We start from the raw sequence: 24,797 nt of genomic DNA, 5'->3' as shown, positions 1-24,797 counted from the left end.
TTTAAGACTGGTAAAACATCTTTAGAAAACCACAAGTTTCCTTCTCACAATTCTGAGGAAGGCGTCATCGCTTCTTCAGTGGAAAGTTGGTAGATTCTGGCAGGCGGACGGAAACCCCTTCGCTGCAACTGTAGTCACATTTTTACGCGTTATTCTGTTACTGTTACCATCGTACCTGTGGTGCTTGTTCAGTGTACAAGGTAAGCGTCGTTCTTAAAGTACTTTAATATCTTCTTTGGTAGTGCTATAATTTACGTCAGCGAAATGTACAGTACAGATCACAATAGTGCAAAATCATTATGTGAAGACATGTTAAATGCAGTAGGCAATGTGTTCAGTACTGGGAAACAATACGACAGCAGACTAAACGTTCAGTCTTAAGACCTTGATGTGCTTCAACGTGTGTTCAGTATGAACGTACAAGCTTTCCCCTTGCGCTTGGGAAAGTCCTTCAAGAATTTCCTGTGTAAGGTGTTGTTTCCCCACTTTACCCAAGTCGGTACGTTCCTGTTACTTCCTTTTCTTTTAAAGTAAGTTACGCTTTGAAGTCGAAATGTCCTGAGTAAAACCACAAAGAAAATCTGTATTTTCCAGGTGTCAAGTTCATGTTCTAAGTGTTATAACTCACCTGGAACTGCCATCATAAGAGCGTTGAAGAGGTCCCGTCAACATGATTCTTCATACATTTTATTTTCTGTTGATGGTGATTCTCAAGTATTGCGTACAGTCCGAAGGTAAGCCTTTTGTAGTTTACTAAATTATTATTTTTAAACCGTACCTAAATTCACCCCATCCGCACTTGTAAAGGTGCGGTGAGACTGCCTGCAGTTTTAAGTAGAGACCGAAGATTTGAAATTGTTCTACATCTTAAGATATAACAAATAGAATAGAATAACTTTAATAAATTCATTTGCGTAATGTAACTTGTATCAGGCAATCATTTTGAATAATTTCTTAATCTAAAACATGTTAATAAAAATATTCTTAAATGTATGTTTTAATGTGGAAATGCCTGAAGGAGAAATCCTGTCAGCGGCGTGTTTGTATAGGCTAACGTTCATATTTTATTTCTGTTTATGTTGATTCTCAAGCTCAAGCGTTTTGTAGTATACAAAATAATTTTTTTTCTCATACTGGTAACCAAAAACCGAATCTAATACCGCAGGCGATATCAGCATTACATGTAGCTCGGTTGTGAAACGGCGGGACCTTCTGCAGCTGCCGTGACTTTTGCTGTAAGACATGATAAAGTGTATTTCAAGAACATTTAGTAGGCCTATAACACGCCAACCAGGTCTGATTTCTATTCTGATTTCTGCTAATTTCATTTGATAAATCTGCGAATAAAAAACGTTCTGTAATGTTTCAAAAGAAACATAATAGGAAAAAAATTCCAGTTTGTCTTGTTCTGTCAGAGTGGTTCAACCTCTTAAAAAATAACAGTATTAACCGCCATCACTGTCAATGCGGAGGGTGGTTCTGATTTGGCGGGACTGACGAGTGATGTTGACAATGTGCTGCATATGAAGGACTTGATAGCTGCTGAGTATAACTAGTCAGCCAGTTAACTAGTTAGAAATCGCTTGTAGTGTGACACTTTAGTGTGACACGTTTGCTCTATAGTTGTTTCCAAAAATAAAAAGAAAAGGCGATTTAACGCACGTATTTTAAAAAATAATAATAAAAGACACTCATGCCGAAAGTAAGGTTAGGGCCACAGAATTCATTTATCTCGAACTGCTACAATATCCACCCTTGACTTGAACAACGACGTATTGATGTGCATGCAGACACTTCAGTCCCCCCCAAACCCTCAGAGCCTGTATTTGACTCAGCTGCTGGATTCAGTAATTGTGGTACAAAGAGAGGGATTGATCATTCATGCATGATCTGAGTGGCATAAACAAGCAAGAAGACTGTTTGCAAGAATATTAATATTGATCATTTATTCTTATAATTAATGAATTGATTCATTATTATTGATAGTTGATATTGCATATTGTAAAGCATATAACACAAAAAGTGAAAGCAAACAAAATATTTATTAATCTTTTTATAACAGAAAACAATACAATTTTGATTCATATAAAATGTTATTAATTTAAATGTTAATATTAAATACTTTTGCCCACCTCGTTCAGATCGCCTATAACCTCCACTAGCTGATATACTGTACTTAAATACAGACACATAAATATACAGCACACATTAACAACACAACACTGACGAGACAAGAGACAGGTGGATCAAATAACACACACCACACAAGCGTAAACACAAACATAGATGAGCGTGATGAGTCAGGGCAGATGTAGCAGCACCCACACCAAGGGGCAGAACTCCCGGAGAAGACCACAGCAACCAGAACAACTGTGGGAGCAAAAGCCCCCAGGCCAGACTAAGACACAAAAGAAATTAGAAAATGGACTGTAACGTTGCAGAAGCAACGGAGCGAGGAGACGGACACAATCGCTGAGAGGAGCGAGATTTATTAAAGGGAATACCATACTCGTCGTCAGAAAGCCAGGCAGGGTCGATCACAGGAGGGCAGTCCGAATAACAGAGGTACACAGGCATAATGGGACAGGGAACTTAAACACGACGGGGAGACACGGAGCAGGCAAAACAACACGGAAAACAGAAACACAGCGTAAACTCACGAATGCACGTACTGACGGGATGAACAAACCAACTGATAGACAAAATCACGGATGACACGACTGGGGAATGACGGGACTTGTATACATAGAAACAAACTAGGGACAGGTGATGACAATGACACAGGGGCGTGGTAACAAACGAGGAATCATCAAAATAAACGAGCAGGGCGGGACAAACAGGCAGGGAACACGGACATGAGGGAACCCAGAGTGACAGCTACGAGAGGGGGCGTTGCCCTACGTGACATAACCCCCCCTCAAAGCGTGCCACTCCGGGGCACGCAAGGGCAGACAGGACCGGGACAGCGGACACAGGACAGACCGGAGGGACAGGACCAGACAAAATAGGACGAGGGACCTGGGACACGGCATGACACGGGGAGACCGGATAGGGCCAGGGCGAGGCACAGGAGCAGGGCTGGACAGGACAGGACCGGGGACAGACACTGGAGCGGGGCCAGGGGACAGGGCAGAGGTAAACACTGAGGTGAAGACAGCATGGACCACAGAGACAGGCACGGGCACAAAGCGGGTCGTGACTTGGGGAACAGACACGGGGACAGGGACCTGGAGGAACTGACCAGACGCAAACACAGGGACGGGTACAAGGACACGAACAGGCACACACACAGGAACTGGGACCAACACAAATCCAGGGACAGAACACGGGAGCAAGGGGAACACGGGTACAGAGGCAGGTGTACAGGGCAGAGCAGAGGGCACATAATGTCCGGGCCCAATAGAGGGCAGCACAGTCTCTGGGGACACAGGCGCGGCCGGGCGGCGGGCAGCGGGCACAGGCGGAGCCGGGCGGCGGGCAGCGGGCACAGGCAGGGTCCGCTGGCGGGCAGCGGGCACAGGCAGGGTCCGCTGGCGGGCAGCGGGAACAGGCAGGGTCCGCTGGCGGGCAGCGGGAACAGGAGCCGGCGTGGACGACCTCTCCAGGGTCGCGGGGACAGGAACCGGCGTGGACGACCTCTCCAGGGTCGCGGGGACAGGAACCGGCGTGGACTGCCGACGGGCAGCGGGGACAGGAACCTGGGGTGAGGAGATGCGCTCGGGGGGCGTGTACGCCAAGCCGACGTCCTCGGGGGGCGTGTACGCCAAGCCGACGTCCTCGGGGGGCGGAGCCACCAAGCCGACGTCCTCGGGGGGCGGAGCCACCAAGCCGACGTCCTCGGGGGGCGGAGCCGCCATACTGACGTCATCGGGGGGCGGGACCGCCATACTGACGTCATCGGGGGGCGGGACCGCCAAGCCGACGTGGCTTGTACTCCCCCCCAAAAAATACTTGGGGGTGTCGCGATGTGTAGCCGGCGGGATCAGCGGCGGTAGGTCCTCCTCCTCAGGGTCCTGGGTGAGCCTGGAAGAACACACAGACACACACGCCCCTCGGTGGCTCTCTCTGCGATGGCTCCGCCTCCTCTGAGGCGTCGGGAGCTCGCAGCAGCCATTGAGAGCCGACCGAGGGTTAAGCCAAAGCTCGTCTGTGCATTCCCTCCGTCTGCCCGCTGCTTGTACCACAGGTTGCTCACCCCTGTGGCGTTCGTCAAGCAGGGCAGACTCACAGCGCTCAAAAGGAGTCTCGCCGCGAAAGCCAGTAGTGAGAGACTGCGCTTTCTTCGGTCTGCGACGAGACTTCCTTGTTCCCACAGCGCCAGGGGTATTCCTGTCTCCGGCTCGTTCGCGCTGTAACACATGAGAGTTAAACTGCACGGAAGCAGCCAACAACTCGTTACAGCGACTAAACTCACCGGAGTCTCGCTCTCTCGCTGTGTCCTCGTTAGATCCGTGATTATGTAACGTTGCAGAAGCAACGGAGCGAGGAGACGGACACAATCGCTGAGAGGAGCGAGATTTATTAAAGGGAATACCATACTCGTCGTCAGAAAGCCAGGCAGGGTCGATCACAGGAGGGCAGTCCGAATAACAGAGGTACACAGGCATAATGGGACAGGGAACTTAAACACGACGGGGAGACACGGAGCAGGCAAAACAACACGGAAAACAGAAACACAGCGTAAACTCACGAATGCACGTACTGACGGGATGAACAAACCAACTGATAGACAAAATCACGGATGACACGACTGGGGAATGACGGGACTTGTATACATAGAAACAAACTAGGGACAGGTGATGACAATGACACAGGGGCGTGGTAACAAACGAGGAATCATCAAAATAAACGAGCAGGGCGGGACAAACAGGCAGGGAACACGGACATGAGGGAACCCAGAGTGACAGCTACGAGAGGGGGCGTTGCCCTACGTGACATGGACACACAAAAGGGGAAGGAGCAAGGACACACACTGGGACAGACACAAACACGGTGACGGGCGCACACACAGGGACAGAGACAGGCAACTACAAGCAGCTATCTGAGGACGCTGGCCTGCAGAAACCCCGGAGCCCAAGGCAAGTCCTGTGGGAATGTTCTGCAGTGCATACTGGCTGCTGGGAGTTGCACACCAGCTGTGCGTTGGATGCTGGGGGAGCAACGTGAACTCGCTGTATCCTCTTCCATCTCCATCTTCGAATCGGAGTCGTCAGAGTCTCTCTTTGCTTCGGAGTGACTTGTGCTGGCGCTTGTTTGTACCGTGGCACCAGGAGTAGAGGAGGTCTAGATCAGGTCCTGCAGCTCCACCACACGGTCTTCAGACAGAAATGCACTCCTCATCAAAGGAGGGAGACATGAAGGAGGCACTGGAGGAGACAGTGAGCGTGGTGGCACCCTGGGATGAACCAGTGGGCTGTGAGACTAGTGAGATCCTGCCAGAAGCAAAGCCAACTTGTCCAAACTCCTCATATTGGGAGTTCTCAACCAAATACTCCCAGATCTCAGGGAGAGTTCCAGTTTTAATGGTTTATTTATGAACACTACACAGCCAAAAACACAGTCATTAAAAAGAGACACATGCAACACAACGGTGATGAGACAAGAGAGGTGAAATGGATAACACTGATGAACACACCCACATTCCACGCTCTCTATGCTGAAAAAATAACTTCTGTATATGTAAATAATCAGATAATCATCTCCCATAATATAAAATCCCATGTATTTTCATGTAACATCAATGAATAATGATTATATACATACTAATCTATTTAAACATTTTATGTAATTGCTAAAAGTGAGCTAGTTTTGTTCATTTTCAAATCCAGAGATAAAATGTCAAACACAAAATTTATTAGGCATGGGGTTTGAACCAGTATTAAAAACCATAAATTCAGCATTCTTACACTGTGCATACAGCTGCTTTTCAAAACAAGTCAAGTCTGAAGAAACCAATGAACTGCTTTCAGAATGAGTGTTGCCATTTGGGGCCTTTGAACTTTGACGTTGAGCAATAACCATGAGGACTGAGGTGTGGTGAGGTCTCTAAAAATGTTTCCCTTGTATCTGTAATTACAAAATTAAAAGTGGTAAGATTCTGATGTTATGGTAGAATTTAGTCTACAGGAATCACACAACCTGTGGCTGCAACATGTCACTCCACACCAAATGTCATGAATTTTCCTGTGACAGTTACTCAGTTGGACACTGTCTATGTGTCAATGGACTCTGCCTATATAACACTAGAAACAGCATGTATGGCAATTTCCTCTAAAAATAGCTTCAACGGACATGTGATGAAATATAAGATGCCAGCTAGTGTTACTTCCTGAAAGCATAAATGTGTGGTTTGCATTGGTACTCATATTAATGAAGAGGCTCTAATGCTGTCTAAGGTTTCTTTGTTTTTGTGTGTGTTTTGATGACCACATGAGGAAGAGAGAGACAGCTAGTCTAAATGACTGTAATGTGAGTGTAACAGGAGGTAGTGCTGCATCTGGTTGAATGTCCATCTCCATAGTGGACACAGCGCAGCCCAAACACAGTCAGTCAGCAGTCATGCGGGGTGGAGAGAAGCAGCCGGTCCTGCTAGCAAAGTGACGTATGGCAGGACCTGTGGGCTTAAAAAGGGAGTCAAAGTGATGAGGGACAGGTGTGATAATGAGAGGTGATCAGTAGTGAACTAGTAGGCGGGTGATTGTGATCTGGGGAGTGTTGTGAAGTGTGCGGCTCCCCTGTGGAGATGGTCCAGCCTACCATGACAGTGAGGGGTGAGACAGGATGCCAAGAAAATGTTTTATTTCTTTAACGATGGCACTTAGCGCTATTAGTTCAAAACTCAGTGGAATGTAGTCAGACATTGATGGATAAGGATGCAGACCAACACGCACACTTAAAGAAATAAACACAAACAACACACAAGTACAACACATAACATTAACAAGACAAGCATTTTCGGATTCTTTTTTAATGAACGTTATCGTTTTTCAGCACAATCCAATACTTACATCCATAACATTATTAAGCATCACATTTCAAATATTACACATCGCGGATCAGCCCTCAATTCTCTCCAGATTGTTATACATCGCTCTTCATTTTTTTGCTAGTGGAAGTTTTTTTTATAGTGTAGGAGATGCGGAACCTGTCAGCAAAGCTACTGTATGTCGGTCTGTCCGAAAAGTATGTCTGGCATTAAAACGACTAGTGCCCAGTTTTGTGGTGTTTCCTGGGCTTAAGCCAGTTATGGACATCAAAGAGGAATTCCACAGCATCGTTGGTTTGTCTTTAATTCACACGGACAATAAAGAAATTAAGCAAAGGAGAGGCAATATATAACGAACTTCATTCTATTTACATTTTAAGGATTTCCTAGAGTGATTGGCTGCATTGATGGAACCCACATATGCTACCTATTACAGCACCATTAGAACATGAAGGTGATTACATAAACAGAAAATCCATCCATAGCATTAATGTACAGGTACTAAGCTTCATAACCTTTAAATTAATAATGTAATTATCTTTAATGGTAACAAAAATAACGTAGCTATTGTAACAGACCGTTCTCCCCATCAAGATCATATGTGATGCTTCCCACCTCATCACAAATGTTGAAGCCAGATGGCCAAGATCCATGTATGATTCCACACTGTACAACAAATCTGAACAGAGTAGGCCTGTGGTAGTTTTGCTAGTTGTTCACATGCAGTGTAATAGTTAAATCATTGCAAACCCTAGTGTGATTATAGGACACTATGATGGCCTCCTTCATGGAGACAGAGGGTATCCCTGCCTGTCCTATAGGCCTACCTTATGACTCCCTATTCAGATCCTGCACCTGGACCACAGTCCCGCTACAATCAGGCCCACAGCAAAACCAGGGCAAGAATTTAAATGACCCTAGGAATCCTCGAGGCCAGGTTCCAGTGCCTGAAGGGGCTCAGAGTAACCCCTGATAGGGCGTGCCACATAATAATGGCATATGTGGTATTACAAAACATTGCAACCATCCAGGAAGAGCGACAGCCTACCATCTCTGACATGCCCACAGATGAGGAACCTTACATGCATGTGGGTGACAACAGAGATGGTGGAGTTGTCAGAGACTCCATCTGCAATCACTGCTTTCCACATTAAATCATGCACCACCACCATCCCCCCACCATGTAACCTTTTAATATACATTACAGTCAAATTCACTGTTATTATGTTTCATTATTTCATTTTTCCTGTAAATAAATATATTTTAGAATATATTTTAAGAATAAGATATAGTTATGTACAGCCAAACCACTTTGTACTATATTTTTATACTTCATTTTTATCTGATGCCATGTGCATTTCACACCACTCGGATTAGACCTGGAATTGATAAGTGTTAAATTAAAAATGATTTTAAAAACTCAATACAGTATTATAAATATGGAGAATATAATAATATAATAATATAAATATAATTTTCACTCACACGTTAACTCTGTTGGCAATTTTTTGACATGCTGACTGCCTTTCTCTAGCAGCTACCGCAGTATTACATTTACGTTTAATAATATCTAAATATTCTGCATACGCAGTCATTAATACTTCAAGCTACAGTGGTGTGAAATACGATGCTCTGCTGATTTTCGCATTTAAGTCCATGATAAATCTTATTTAACTGCGTAGTTACACGTGAACACGCTTCTGTCTGGGTCAACTCAGAGTTGAGCGACCCTGATTACTTTAACTCCAATCCGCCGTTTTGGAACCGAAAACTCTGAGTATGTCAGATCGGGGTAAGACAACTCAGAGTTCAGGGTTAAGTTTAGAGTTTGTTAAACCTGCTTTCTGGAATACCCCCCTGGTGACACGAATCACAGATGAATTTACAGAGATGAACATGAACACACACAGATGCGCCTGAGTCAGGGGCGGGTACCATGACAACAACATGGTACACAGATATAAACAAGTTGGTTTAAAATAATTAAGAATATTAACAACAAAACATACATTAGAAGAATAAAGAAAAATAGACATGTGATTGGAATGTGAGCTACCAGGCCTTTGGGTAATTACCAGGATATCTAGTATCACAGTCACATTTCTGTAGTATGGACCTCACTAAAATGTTTATATTGGTTACATAGTGAGTTAACCAATTCCACAGACCACAAAATGTTCCATTGAAACTAGAACATTTTGTGGTCTGTAGTCTTATTTACTGTTCTATAAGCATGATTCTTAAGTGAATTTGGGTCATAACTTTATGTGTCCATTTTGGGGAGGATTAAATAGAAATGTTCCTAAAACACAAATATAATTCTAGGAATGATTAGAAAATATTGCATGTATTTATGATGAACTCAAGTTTATTTTCTGCAGTGAATGGGATAATTGTACATGTTAACCATTCAGTTGTGTTCTGGTAGATAAAGTGTATATTACTTGTTCACAAATAAGGTTATTATTACTGTAAATATGTACAAAGATACTGATAAAATATACACTCTAAAAGTAAAGCATTGGGACAACAAAAATGTTTTCAATTATTCTTTCTGAATTGAGAAAGAATGAGAATGAGAGAGATATGTGTGTGTGTGTGTGTGTGTGTGTGTGTGTGTGTGTGTGTGTGTGTGTGTGTGTGTGTGTGTGTGTGTGTGTGTGTGTGTGTGTGTGTGTGTGAGTGGAGAAGCCTTGTTTTAGTCTGATCTTCACCCTCCGAACAAACGATCGTAGTTCCGGACATATTCAACATATTCAATGCTTTTAACTGAGAGATGGGGATAGAGGACCCTTGACGTTGGTTTTGGTTCAAGTTCAAAGTGTTTATTGTCATATGCACAGAGGAAACATTGTATCTATTTCCTTAGATACAATGAAAAACTTACTCTCCCCTCTAAGAATGCCAACCATGTCATAACAAATACCTAAAAATGTATATACATATATATACATAGTATATACATAGTCAAGAGATACACACTAAATAAATAATAAATATAAGCTACTATAGTAGAGGTTCTTAAATTAACATGAGAGGTTACAATATATAAATTACAGTGAAAAATGTACAATGTATAAATTACAGTGTATGTATAGTGTTGTGCCTGGGCAGAAACAAGATAATCTGCAGCAGAAAGTGCAATAGTGCGATTGTAGACATGTGCTACAGTAAAGTGACAGTGGGGTGTAAATATGGAACAGTAAGGTGCAGGATATTCCTGAGGAAAGAGTTCTTTATCAGTGGAATTACACATCACACTTCTGTGCCCATGTCTGGACAGTCTGAAGTGTGAGGAGTCATTTCTGATTCAGAACTCTGATTGCGGTGGGGAAGAAGGAGTTCTTTAATCTGGAGGTCTTACACATCATGCTACTGTACCTCCGGCCTGAGGGCAGAGGTTTGAACAGTCCGTGCTGGGGGTGGGTGGGGTCTTTGATGATGACGGCAGCTTTCCTTCAGACTCTGTGGTTGTATATGTTCTGCAGAGAGTGCAGTGGAGAATTGGTGATCTTCTCTGCAGTCTTCACCACTCTCTGTAGGCATTTGCGGTCCATCTCGGTCAGGCTGCCGTACCACACGGTGATGCAGCTGGTCAGGAGGCTCTCAATGACGCAACCGTAGAAGTTGGTGAGGATCACAGGAGACATCCCAAACTTCTTCATCCTCCAAATTTCAGGATATGTTGTCCTTGTGGGAGGCGACACAGTCATGGGTGAACAGGGTGTAGAATAGGGCTGAGGACGCAGCCCTGTGGAGTGCCGGTGTAGGAGGTGATGCTGGCTGAAGTCCTGTTGCTAATCCTGACAGACTGGCGCCTGCCCGTTAGGAAGTCCAAAAGCCAGTCATAGAGGGTGGGGTGCAGGCCGAGTGTGGAGAGTTTGTGGGTGAGTTTGTGCGGGATGACAGTATTGAAGGCCGAGCTGTAGTCCACAAAGAGCATCCTGATGTAGGAGTCTTTGTTTTCCAGGTGGGAGAGGCAGTAATGAAGGACAGCAGCGACTGCGTCCAGGTGGACCTGTTGTGATGGTAGACGTACTGCAGGGGGTCCAGGTGGACCTGTTGTGATGGTAGGCGTACTGCAGGGGGTCCAGGTGGACCTGTTGTGATGGTAGGCGTACTGCAGGGGGTCCAGGTGGACCTGTTGTGACTGTAGGCGTACTGCAGGGGGTCCAGAGTGTCCGGTATGCCGTCTTGGATGTGGGCCAGCACCACTCTCTCAAAGCACTTCATAATGATTGGAGTGAGTGCTACTGGCCTGTAGTCGTTCAGGCAGGTGGGGGGCTCTTCTTGGGGATGGGGACGATGACTGTTGTTTTGTAGCAGGTGGGAACAATGCTCTGGCTGAGAGAGAGATTGAAGATGGAGATCAATACATTAGCCAGCTCGTTCTCACATGCTCTGAGGGCCCGCCCAGGAATGTTATCTGGTCCTGATGCCCTGTGGGGGTTGATCTTCAGAGCTCTGCAAACCTGTCCTGTCGATACTGACAGAGGGGGGGGGGGGGGGGGGGGGGGGGGGGGGGGGGGGGGGTTGTGTGTGTGTGTGTGTGTGTGTGTGTGTGGACCTCCCGGTGCTAGTGCTGGAGGTTTCGAAGTGGGTGTAGAAGGTGTTTAGGTCGTCGGGTTGGCTGTCTGGAGCTGATGTTGCTGGTGGTAGTCCTGTAATCCGTGATGTGTTGTAGGCCTTGCCACATCTGCCTGGAGTCAGCAGTGGAGTAGAAGCCATCCAGTTTCTCCCTGTACTGCCTCTTGGCTGCTGTGATGGCTTTCGTCAGTCTGTGCTTCGCAGCTTTGTACTCTGTCTTGTTGCTTGATCTGTATGCAAGAGAGCGTGCACGTAGCATGAGCGTGCACGTAGCATGAGCGTGCACGTAGCATGTGTTGTACTTGACTGTTAATCCAGGGCTTCTGGTTGGGAAACCTCTTCCTTTGTGTGGTGGGCACGATGTTATTCACACACATGCTGATGTAACACATGCTCAGCATATTCCTGAATGTTGACAGAAGAGTCTTCCATAGTGGCGTAATTGTGGGAGTGACAAAACGTCTGATTCATGACAAGATAAACATGTTGTCAGTGCAAATTGTGAAAAAGCGACGTCTGATTGAGAAATTTACATGGGAGACCATGGGGCAGTTTTGGGTGCCTAGGGCCAAACAAATGCTCATAACTCTAAAACGACCAAAGTGGTATTTTAGGGTTTTATATTACACGAAGGGCCAAAATCATTCACCAAAATTGCCCCAGAGGGTCAGGAGGACATGCCTAACAAGTGTCTGTCATCACGTGTCTGATTTGGCAAATTTTAAATATTGTTTAGAGTCAGATATTACCAACATTTCCCAAATATTACCATAGTGGTTAATGTAAACAAATGTACTGAATTAAAACGTTAGGGTAGAGTAGGATAGGTTGGGTGGTGGTTAGGATTGAACAGAAACTCTTTTCCAGTATATTTTACTTAGGTAAAATATACTGCAATTGAGAACCCATTTACTGCATGTTTGTCATGACCACAGATAGTTGGCTGGCAGCATGGCTAGGTCGCTAAATATCTGACCAGATAACAAATTATCTAGCTGAAAACTTTTACCTGCAACAGCTGTAAAACAGGTGGAGTTGGGTGTATTACAAAACAAAAATGCATGTGTGGGTTATACATGTAATGACTATAAAATGACCTATGAAACACTTTAAAAGAATAAAGTGCACAACACAAAACCTTTGACTTAATCCAAATCACAATAATGAATGAATGAATGTTCAACTTATATAGCGCCTTTCTATATACCCAAGGTCGCTTTACAATTTTAACACAGGTACAACCAATCACACTCCGGTAAGAAGCAGCGTCACACACAGCGTACTCTCTACCAGGATCCACAGCCCCCTGGGGGACTGAATGGGGTGCAGGAAGGGGAGAGAGGACAGACCCTAGTGACAGAGCACCATCCACCACTGGGCATACAAACACACACTCAGACAACTGCTTCTTATTGGACATGAAGGGACAAAGACACACTCAGGGAGAATTTGTCAGGGAATCAGGGACTGCCAATTTACCTAACCTCCATGTCTTTGGACTGTGGGAGGAAACCGGAGATCCCGGAGGAAACCCACGCAAACACAGGAAGAACATGGAAACTCCACTCAGATAGGGACTTGAACCCAAGACCCCAGTACAGGACCCCAAACATGCTAACCACCAAGCCACCATGTTGTATAATAATAATACAATAACCAGGGGGCTATTCCACGAAGCGAGCTAACTCAGTAAGCCGGGATTTTTAAGACAAGCCTGGCTCATTTTGCTCAAATTCGGTTCCACGAAAGAGGCTAGACTTGAGCCTCGCTCAGTTACTACAGCAACATATACGTTTGAACTAACCTGCTCCGTACCAGGCTAGAATTGAGGCTTAGCTTAGCGGGACCGCTTCTATTGGCTCAGCAGCGTGATGTCAGTCTCACCATCCGGGAAACTGAATTGAGGAACAAGGTTCTATCCAGTCCTATCCATTAAATTGCTGTGGATGTAGCGTATCATATCATATCTTTATACATTTAATTAAGTACTGTAATTATTAGTTTGGAATGATTGTAGGTTATTATTAAAATTTAATAATTATATTTCCAAATGCAATTTATATTTTGATCTTCATAGTACATATTCATTGTTAATCAGTGAGGTTTCTGTAGATTTCAATGTATTGGTTTAACCTTAAATTCAGGTCAGTGTAAAATGGAATACAGTGTCTAATTGCAGTTATGGTGCAGAAACATACATTAGCATAAACTCTATCACAAAAGTGCGCAGAGCATTCATGCTACCAGCTCCAAGGTCATTCCAGGACAGGACAGATCCACTGGGATTAGATTAGATTAGATTAGATTAGATTAGATTAGATTAGATTAGATTAGATTAGATTAGATTAGATTAGATTAGATTAGATTAGATTAGATTAGATTAGATTAGATTAGATCTGATCTGATCTGATCTGATCTGATCTACTGGGGTAGATTGGTGCTTCTACTTCTATGGATGTTGCACCTGAAGTATTACACTGGGTAAACTTTATTTTGTTGTTCTTATCATTGAGTCCAGAACTGTACAGCACAATTACTAGATAAGTGTAAAACTGGTTTTAGAACAGTATACAGTTGTACTGTATTCATAACATACGGTAACTCTACTTTTCAGCAAACCAAAGGGTAAAACACCTGGAGATCACCGTGGGTCATGTGTTCTCACTCCAGTGTGACCAGTGGAGCGGAGAGAACGTAGTGAGTTGGAGCCATGAGCAGAACCAGAACCAGAGTTTGCTTCCAGAAAGTTTGCCTGCAGGAATCAGGCTTATAAACCAATCACTGTGGTTCCTTCCAGCACAGCCATCGCACAGTGGGAACTACTCTTGTGTTATGAGGTATGAGCATATTACACACTTACATAGTAGTCTCTCCCACAGGATCTCAGCCTGAAGTTACTCATAAAGAGCGTATGGAGAACCAGAAACACCCAGAACAACTTTAGTCTCTATGAGCCTTTTCACACAAAGTCCATTTCTGAGTGCTGATAAGGTTACATGTGAACAGGGTATAGCAACAATATTACCCACGTCTTTTGTCGTCATGTACTTATAATTCTGTCCCAAGCTATCCTGTCTCAGATAGAATAATTTGTAGAATAACTAATTGTTATTGAAAATTCCAGTTAATCTAACTTCGTTTCACTTTACATTTTCTTGTGCAATGGCCTGTCTGCGCACACTTAGCACACTGACTTACCCAAACACTTTGCTCTGTGTTCTGATGGCAGTGATGACTATGGACCTTTTGAGAAGCACTTTTCAGTTTCTGTAACCCAGCAGACATGCCCACTAGTGACCTCCAACAGACGTGAACTTTATGGAAAGAAAGGCTCCTACTTGCCCATTAACTGTGACATGGAGAGAATCATGCAGTTAGACCCACATCTCCAAGTGTCATGGAGGAAGGTATTATTCACTACTAGAATCCTAAGACTGACATCTTAACTGAGTTTGAAAATCAACTAATTGAACTAATTGCATCTAAATTAACTGTAGGAGTTTAACTAAACTATACAACATAAATATATATTTACAGTTAGGCCCATATATATTTGGACACGGACACAAATTTTGTTTTTTTTTTACCTGTTTACTGAAACACATTCAAGTTATAGTTATATAATAGGCATGGACACAAAGTCAACTTTCAGCTTTCATTTGAGTGTATCCAGCAGAGCCGGAGTGGCTAATCCGGAGATTCGGGAGGATTCCTGATGGGCCGGCTCATGTCAATCTCTAGTTTGGGCCGATTGGGAGGGAAAAATAATTTTGGGCCAGATTTGAACATGAAACTCCCGGGCTGAAAAAGTGGCCCACCCAGGCCCTGGTATCCACATTATAACTGGATGAAGAGTTTAGGAGTTTCATCTCCTTAACATGTGCCAAGGGAACAAAAGTAATTGGACAACTGACTCAAAGGCTATTCGTGCGCAGGTGTGGGCAACTCCTTCTTCCAACCCCTTCACAACAGCCAACCAAGTGAACAACACTCTCCAGGAGAAGTGTATCAATATCCAAATCTATCATAAAGAGAAGACTGAGTGAAAGTAAATACAGAGGGTTCACTGCACAGTGCAAGTAATAAGCTCAAAAATAAAAAGGCTAGATTGGATTGTTAAGAACATCTAAAAAAGCCAGCACAGTTGTAGAATAACAACCCAACTGATCTCAACCCAAGTGAGCATTTCACTTGTTAAAGACTAAACTTCAGACAGAAAGGCCCACAAACAAACAGCAACTGTAAACCTCTGCAGTAAAGGCAGAGCATTTAGAAGAAACACAGTGTCTGGTATGTCCATTAAGAAGAAACACAGTCTGGTGATGTCCATTAAGAAGAAGGAAACACAGTCTGGTGATGTCCATGAAGACGACACACAGTCTGGTGATGTCCATGAAGAAGAAACACAGTGTCTGCTGATGTCCATTAAGAAGAAGGAAACACAGTCTGGTGATGTCCATGAAGAAAAAAACACAGTGGTGATGTTCATTAAGAAAAATCACAGTCTGGTGGTGTCCATTAAGATGAAACAGTCTGGTGATGTCCATGAGTTCAAGACTTCAGGCTGTCATTGCCAACAAAGGGTTTTAGAAATCTACATTTTGTTTACAATAATTTAATTTGCCCAATTACTTTTGAGGCCCTGAAATTAAGGGATTATGTTTAACAAATGCTTTAGTTTCTGACTTTTTATACATTCTTTTGTTCAACCCACTGAATTAAAGCTCAAAATCTTTAACCTTAACTTTAAGTCTGAATTGTTAAATTCATTGTGGTAATGTACAGAAACAAATGTCCTCTGTCCAAATAAATATGAACCTAACTGTATAAAAATCCATATAAAATGGATGGATGGATATTTAATTTTGCATATATGCATCATTTCTCTCATGTTCACATAGATGTCATGTCATGTATGTCCTGTTTTCTTTCAACTCTTGACTAGGGATGTAACCCACTTCACAAGAACGGACTCATTCTCCGCCTCAGGAACATTTCTAAGAGTGACAGTGGAAAATACACCTGCTTAACTAACTTCACTTATGCAGGATACATTTACACTGCAGCCAAGACCATTCAAGTGTTTGTCACTGACCCTGGTAAACACACACACAAACATCATACATGTTATTCTAGTTGAATTGAGGAACAGGGCTGAGAGATTTCACGATATTACTGGCAAAACCTAGAGCAATCAGTTTAATCCAAAAATCATTTCATATGTTTTTGCAATGAATAATTAAAATAAATGTCATTTATCATCATTGTTGGTGTATGAACAGGTCCAACTCCACAGAAACCTATTGTGGTCAGTCCAAAAGGTGTTGTAAAACAAATTGTAAAACTTGGTGAGTAACAGCACTAACCCAAGGGCCCAAGTGTATGTGTGTCTATGAATTATGTTAATTATTTGAGGTTAACGTTATTTACACTTTTATGGCACCACTTCTGTTTGTACATGTGTTTTATGTGTCCACACATGTGTTTCTTGCTCCAGGTTTAAGATATCATTTAAACTGCAGAGTGATTATACAGATGAAGGATCAGGATGAAACGATGGTTTACTGGCTAATGAACAACAGTCATGTTGACCAACAAACCTTCCCACAACTCAGTGTTTCCTCCTCTAAGTTAGTATGAAAATGTGTGGTATAGATCCTTTATGAAACTAATTACATCAGAATTGAAGTAATGCTGTTTTTCAGTTTTCAGATATTTGTTTGATTGATTTCAGGTGTGATTTTGAGGACAATGACATAGTCAGTTGCCATAGTAATCTTTCTTTGACCGTTCAAGCTGAATTTCTACATATCCCCTTTACATGTGTTGCCATGAACCCTAATGGCATTGACAATGGCACAGTTGTACTTTACCCAGGTATTTTATTCAAATACATTCATGCTGCATGTACATGACTGTTCTCCAGTCCAGAACAATAACGTCAGATTTGTTTTTTCTCCTGCATAAACAGGAATGCAGATACAGCAATATGTTGTGTAAAAGTATCAATGTTATAATGTGTCAAATGTAATCACAATCCCAGAGGATATAAGAAGAATCCTATATGTCTTATTGCTCTGCCATTTATCTCATTAAAGCTTTTAGTTCAAACCCATTTACTTTGATGTTCTGATTAGGATGCATTCTGATACATTAGATGTTATGTCTAATCATTAATCATTCATGTTAATTTGTCTTTCCTAACAGCCAGTGAAAGCTATCTGTATGGTGGACTGGCCCTGCTTGCTGGTGTTATGGTTCTAGCACTGTGTTTCCTGATCTTGCATCTTTTTAAGGTGGACCTGGTGTTGGCTTACAGGAACTTCAGCCCTTGTTTGCAAAGACACGATGGTGAGTGATTGAAATCACTGAGTCAGTGAGCTCTCCCTATAGCTCTTAAATTGTCATTGGTGTTTGTAGGTCATTTAGTTATTTGAAATCGGAATCAGAAATACTTTATTGATCCCAGAGGGAAACTGCAGATGTCTCAGTAGCAACCATTTATGTATAAAATAAAAATACAAAACAAAAAATACACACTCTGATAAGAAAGGAAAAAAATATATACATGTACTGTATATATGTACACACAGTACTCTAAAGTGGCTGTGGTAGCGTTTACCAGTCCACACAAAGGTTAATGTAATCCATGATACCCATCAATGTCCTCTCCAGCTGTTCCAACCAGGACAGAGTGTTGACCAGTCTGTAACCTCAAAACAGTCCTGCGGTGTCTCATAAGTGTCCTCAGACCATCTGCTCACGTTCCGCGATGTCACAAGTTGATTTTGGAGACGTGCTATGGTTGAGTGACGTCACATGTCGACATCGTGTTAGCCAAAGGGAGACTTAAGCAGCCACGATAATAACATGAAAACTCTCATGGTAGGGAATATGGTCCAAGTTCAACAGCCAAAATCTGACTGTCCGGGTAACAGGAACATTCTTTAATGGTAATATGACCAGGATTACACAAGCGGTTGTTAACTAATATCGCTAAAAGTGTGATCCCGACTGGCCCTAACAGTGTGAAACCCATCGATGGATACATTGTTGTCTGGAATGTCTCTGTGTAGTCATGTCTCCGAAAAGCACATTAAACTACACTCCCCATACTCCTTCTGACCCCTGGCTAATGCAGTTAACTCGTCCATTTTATTAGCCAGCAGTTTCCGCAAAATAAGTACTTCCCCAGCAAAAAAGCAAACCAAAACTCTGTCTATCAACATGTTTCAAGAGGGCACAGCTTCTCTAAGTAATGTATCTAAATGTAAAAATAAATAAATGTAAATAAATGCAAAAAATATAACAAAAAAACAAGACACAATCTGGAGTAACTATAACAGGCAGCATGCACACGCCGTGCGTGTTGATAAGAATCACACTCTGATTTCATTTTCTATGTGACTGTTCTTGACAAGTGAGAAAAGAAAGGACTCTCATTCTCAGCCACATATTTTTCTGTATGTATTTAAACTCTATTTTCTAAGCCATCTTTGACCACCAGAAGGAGACACAGGGCTGTGCTGAAGGAGCAGTTAACTACGCCTGTACTTCACTTAAGACTCACAAGATCATACTTGGTTTGAATTGTATCAGAGTTCTGGTAATGAATGACACTATACTATATAGTCTACTCTGCTCTAGATTACTACTCTAAAGAGTAGTGACTCTGAGAGCCTCTTGAACTGCTCTTGAAATCTTCTCCCACCTTGAGTTTTCTCGAGTGTGTAGACTTTTCCCCGCCATTGGGATTCTTCTGCCTTCCTTTCTCAAGACTGCATTTCCCCAAGATCTATTCATGTTCTTAATAGAACTGCCTGTAGGAAGCTCACCCACATAACATATACTGTAGGTATTCAGGATGCTTATAAAGGCCGTTAAAAACAGTGAAACGGGTTAATTGGGTTTTGCTGCTGAACAGCTGCTACAGAAGAATGTCTGTCAAGTCACTTTTATTTATATGCATGAGTCCAGATGCATGAGTCCAGATCCCCAATTCAGGCGTGGAAATGGCAAGGAAAAACTCTCAAGGCATCTTAGGATGGGACCCCCCCCCCCCCTCATATGTAGTACATCACCTGAAGGCTTGATTAAGCGTAGGTTTAAAGATTGGAGCTTTGTCTGAATCTCAGATTGGAGCTGGAAGACTTCCATCATTGAGGGACTCTAAAGCAAACAGCTCTGCCTGTGACTGTTGCTTCATCACTGGGTATCTATGATGTATATATACATCATATAAACATCAAAATGTTTAGATATAAATTTTTAATGCCGAATAAAATTTCAAAAAACAAGGTTAGTATATTCACACTATGTGTTCATATGTGAATGCACTGGTTTTACATTTAATAGTCCATGCGTTTAAATAAATTATTTAAACTTTTTTACATTCAAAAGTAGCACAGTAGTGATCAATTATGGGAAATGTTTGCTTGGTTTAAAAAGGACATTGTTCTGTTTAAATGGTTGAAGGCTGGTAGCAATAACTGTAGAGAGGGTAGAGACATGCAAACCAATCCTGTAAAACGTACTAAAATAATGTGCCAAAACCCATGTGGGCATTTTTGGACTTGCAAGAAAACCATGCTTATAAATAATTTTTTATTATATGTTTTTTCCAATTTTTAAATGTACAGATGGCAAGCTGTATGATGCCTATGTGAGTTACCCCCATGATGAGACGTCTTCAGCCAGAACATTCACTCTGCAAGTTCTTCCCAAGGTGCTAGAGGAGGATCTTGGCTACAGACTGTTCATTAGTGGTCGTGATGAACTACCAGGTGCAGGTACACATATAGTCAGTCATACTGAATTTTTAAAAACACTTTATTGGGCTTTTCCTAGATGCCAATAAAAACAGCAGTAATTGTTTTCATTTATATGGCATGATCATTTTGAGCCAACGTCCTTTACACAGAAAGGACTGGCGTAGTTTTATTACAGAATCATATGCTTCTTTTCCCAGCTGTTCACGACATCATTGCTGAGATGGTCAGCAAGAGTCGGCGGCTAATCATTGTTCTTACGTCTCAGACCTTCAGGAAGCCTCCAGATAGTACCACAGTCAGACTTTTACCTGCTGAAACTACTTTTCCAGATCTCGGGGATCTAAGTGAAATGAAGGGCATGAGCTGGGGCCCTTATGAGCGCTGGGTAGGTGTGTATGACGCGCTGGTTAAAGGAGGTTTGCAGGTCATCTTGGTGCAGGTGGAGGGGGAGGTGGATGAAGCTTCACTCCCCGAGTCACTACGCTACATCAGCCGCACTCAGGGCATAATCAGGTGGAGGCAACACTACAGCACCAAGCCTAATGGAACATTCTGGAAACAGTTACGTTACCGAATGGCACCAGTGCAGAAAATCAAACTGGCTACTGCAGTCTAAAGGGCATATGTTATTTCTAAGGGTGTATGTACTTTATAGGTATATACACCTATGTATTTATACAATATTTGTTGGATGTTTTAATATTATTATGGATTCTTTTAATCTGCGCAGGCTAGGTCTGTTTTATGTATACTGTCAGGTTTGCCAACTTTAATCCAGTGTGTAAAGAATAATGTGACTGCCAAATGCTGCATGTAAAGTGTAAAAGGGGAAATTATATGTAGCTTTACAACTTAAATGGGTGGAACGGCTACATGACAATATTGCTCTGTTGACTGTTCTACAACACTGGCCAAGTAACCAGACCTTTGAAATATGACTCATTATGAACTTTAAAACTGAAACCTCCTGTCAGAATCGTCCATCAGACAACTTGAACACGAAGTTGTACAGTGTACAGTGACATGCAAACTACAACTAAAGTAATACAAATTGTGCTCATCAACACAGCGCTGCTAGACCATCATGTAAATGTGACATGCTGTGTGTGGGTGACATGCTGTGTGTGGGTCTCTCAGGATTCAGTTCCTAGCAAACAATTGCCTAAATTAGGTAACTAACTATATTGAGGTGTCATCACCTGAATGTCATTTCACAAATCAGAATTCATCGTTTGGTTAAACGTCAAGCCTGTCAGATATTCTGCTATATGTTTAGCTTTTCTCCACACTTTTAAAACCTATGGGAGTGTATATTCTATTATTAATTTAAAACCTATGGGAGTGTATATTCTATTATTAATTTAAAACCTATGGGAGTGCATATTCTATTATTAATTTAAAACCTATGGGAGTGCATATTCTATTATTAATTTAAAACCTATGGGAGTGCATATTCTATTATTAATTTAAAACCTATGGGAGTGTATATTCTATTATTAATTTAAAACCTATGGGAGTGCATATTCTATTATTAATTTTATATTATGACAGAACAAAATAGGACACAAATACCAGCTGGTTCTCTACATGTTTAGTTTTCAAACTAAAACAGCAAATATACAAGTTGTGCTTTTCAGACCTTTACTTGTTTGCAGTAGTCATGTAGACATATTTGATATGTTCATCTTAGTTTTTTTTCCCTTTTTTTATACATTTTTAAGTTATTTGAATAAGGTTGTCATAGGGCCTTGCCTTATCGTTGGTTACATTTTTGCACAAAGTGTTTTTTTTTTCTTTTTGCCTACCAATATTATATTGTCATGGTGAGTGAGGGAGGGAAAGCAGAGATTGTAGTACAAACGCAGAACATTTATCAACAAGTGGACAATACAAACGACAATTCAGTGGAGGGCAAAGCACGACAGTTTAAATATACACACTAACGAGGGGAAAACAAGAGACATGAGACAGGAGGCCGGGGAACAATGAGAGTGGCTACAATGATTACAAACACAAATAACAGCAACAGCATGACAAACACAGGCACACCGTACCAAGAGAGCCTACACAGGTGTGTGTGTGTGTGTGTGTGTGTGTGTGTGTGTCCTGGGGACTACTGCAGCAAGTCTCTGCACAGAAAAAAAGTCTCTCTTGTCCTGGTGATGCGGCGACTGATCAAGTCAGTTAAGTCCATGGTGACTGGCCAAGCCAGCATCCTTCTCCTAACCAACTCGCGCTATGAACACCACGCCACAATTTACTCAACCATCGGTTTTCAAAGGCTCTTTTCACTCTTTCCGTAGACCAGAAATGGCCGACAGGCCTCGAGTTTGACACCTATATTGTATATATATTCAAGATATTTGTTTAGTCCCATGGCCTATGGTCAGTTAGATGTGAGAACTGTATAAAATTATTACATATTGTTGATATTTGTTAAATACTTTTCTATCCATGTATGTAAATATGAATTTTATTGTTAGTGGGATAAGAACTTCCATTTTACTTTGTCAAATGCCTCATCTGTTTCTAATAAAATGTTAAATAGAAACCCTGGTCTGGTTCTGCTGTAAGGATGTCATCTGTTTACACAGTCAAGACAGTAACTAGTTTATACTATTAACTTTGTGATAATGTCAAAAAGTCTGTAAAACTTAAAGGCAACACAAACAAGTACGCTTTCAAAAACCACTAAGTACTAAGAGTTTTTTTTAGTCACTTAACAAAATGTAAAGTGAACAAACAAAAGTGAAGTCAAAATCAAATCAATATTTGGTGTGACCACCCGTTGGCTTAAATCAATTCTTTCATTCTCTGCACAAAGCACAATATACAAAGTCAGGGATTTTCTATGATTATTATCAGGGGATTGATTACACCAAACAGGTATAATCATGTGCCCCCGTCATGAGACAGGACATCGTTAACAAAGTGCAGCAGTGCTAGTTTTGTGTAGAAAATAGGAACATGCACAAGGAGCCTTTACTTCCAACTGAGCTACCATCGAGGCCATGGCAAAAAGTAGCAGTAGACCTGTGTGAGTTTAAGAAGTAGAACTACCTGGTTATTTCTGATTACTTTTCTAGATTTTTAGAGGTCTTACATTTACCCACTGTTACTAGCAGCCAGGTTGTCTCCAGGTTAAAGACAACCTTCGCACGCTATGGAATTCCAGAGGTGTTAGTGAGTGATAATGGTCCACAGCTGGTTTCTGCCGAGATGAGGATGTTTTGTGAAGACTATGACTTTGCTCACATCACTTCAAGTCCTCATTTCCCTCAAAGCAATGGCCATGCAAAGAGGGCTGTCCAGATCGCAAAGGACGATCCCCTCCTTGCTCTGATGATATACAGGGCCACACCCAACTCTTCTACGGGATTCAGTCCAGCCGAACTGTTAATGGGCAGGAAAATCAGGACAACTTTACCCATCCTGCAGGATAATTTGAAACCGGAATGGCCCAACATGGACAAAATCCAACAAGCCGATGTTACGGCCAAACAAAGGCAAGCATATTATTACAACGGAGTACGAAACTTGCCACTACTGAACTCGGGGGACTCAGTGCTCATGAAACTGGATGTACAGAAACAATGGACAACTCCGGCTGTTGTCCAAGGCACAAGCTCCCCTCCTAGACCTTACATAGTGGAGACAGCGCAAGGAGAGCACTACAGAAGGAACAGGCGCCACCTGCTGGTGAATCCCAGCCATCGCTCCCCAGACATGGGAGGTTCGGAGTAGAGGTCTGTGCGGGACTGCTTTTTAAATCCCGCTCCGGCCAAAAAAAATCGTTTGCCCGCCACATACACATTTCTGTCGGCCCTGTCGGCAATACTAATATGAATTGAATTAATTAAATTTAGTACTTGAAATACTCTTGAAATTTGAAATTTATGTATTTATTAAAACAGCAATATAGCGATGGATCGCGCTGTCCCATTTCTTACCACAGTCCAAACACATGCCGTCAGGTGACGTACACCAACACTTTCTGACATCTATCACAACAAGCAAATGGTAGACGATTTCCATCTCCATTAATTACAATGAAATATGACTTCCATACATCAGACCTTCCTGTAGTTGGCTTAATTCTGGTGTATTCGCATGTTTTAATTGAATTTTCCACAGCTGAAACTGGTTGACCGTCTACAGTCTCTGCCATTTCGGTATCAAAATGACGCACACTTCATGTTCACGTGATCAGTTGCTTAGCCAATATTTTGAATTAGTTTATTGCTTACTTACTGAATGATTAGTTGTTTTAGTATTGTTGTTTTAGTATGGAAATCATTGCATTGTTATTATAATTTTCTAGACTATTTATTAATTTGCGGGATTTTTCTACATGTATATGAGGTCTCACTCCCGCATCGCCTGGACTAATTACATTTACGGCATTTGGCAGACGCCCTTATTCAGAGCGACTTACATTTTTATCTCATTTTTTA

The 24,797-nt window shown here is 42.2% G+C and overlaps 1 protein-coding gene across 4 annotated transcripts; it reads left to right on the top strand.

Annotated features, from left to right (window-relative positions):
• Positions 1-42: 42 nt before the first annotated feature.
• Positions 43-22,899, top strand: il1rl2 (interleukin 1 receptor-like 2). Of its 4 annotated transcripts, none has more exons than XM_076998424.1 (12): positions 43-200; positions 595-734; positions 14,187-14,269; positions 14,370-14,409; positions 14,802-14,979; positions 16,518-16,671; positions 16,855-16,920; positions 17,070-17,202; positions 17,307-17,449; positions 17,780-17,923; positions 20,212-20,361; positions 20,541-22,899. In XM_076998424.1, the coding sequence occupies exons 4-12, from the start codon at positions 14,405-14,407 to the stop codon at positions 20,957-20,959; spliced, it is 1,392 nt and encodes a 463-aa protein (XP_076854539.1). In that variant the 5' UTR covers positions 43-200; positions 595-734; positions 14,187-14,269; positions 14,370-14,404; the 3' UTR covers positions 20,960-22,899. The 4 variants fall into 4 exon arrangements, with proteins under 4 accessions (XP_076854539.1, XP_076854536.1, XP_076854538.1 ...); XM_076998423.1 differs by adding an exon at positions 411-499 and having other exon boundaries at positions 49-200; positions 14,187-14,409; XM_076998421.1 differs by having other exon boundaries at positions 14,187-14,409.
• The last annotated feature ends 1,898 nt before the right edge of the window (positions 22,900-24,797 follow it).

The sequence above is a fragment of the Brachyhypopomus gauderio genome, chromosome 3, assembly GCF_052324685.1.
Source record: "Brachyhypopomus gauderio isolate BG-103 chromosome 3, BGAUD_0.2, whole genome shotgun sequence".
In the NCBI taxonomy this organism is placed as follows: Eukaryota; Metazoa; Chordata; class Actinopteri; order Gymnotiformes; family Hypopomidae; genus Brachyhypopomus; species Brachyhypopomus gauderio.
This window is presented reverse-complemented; position numbering and strand designations above follow the sequence as displayed.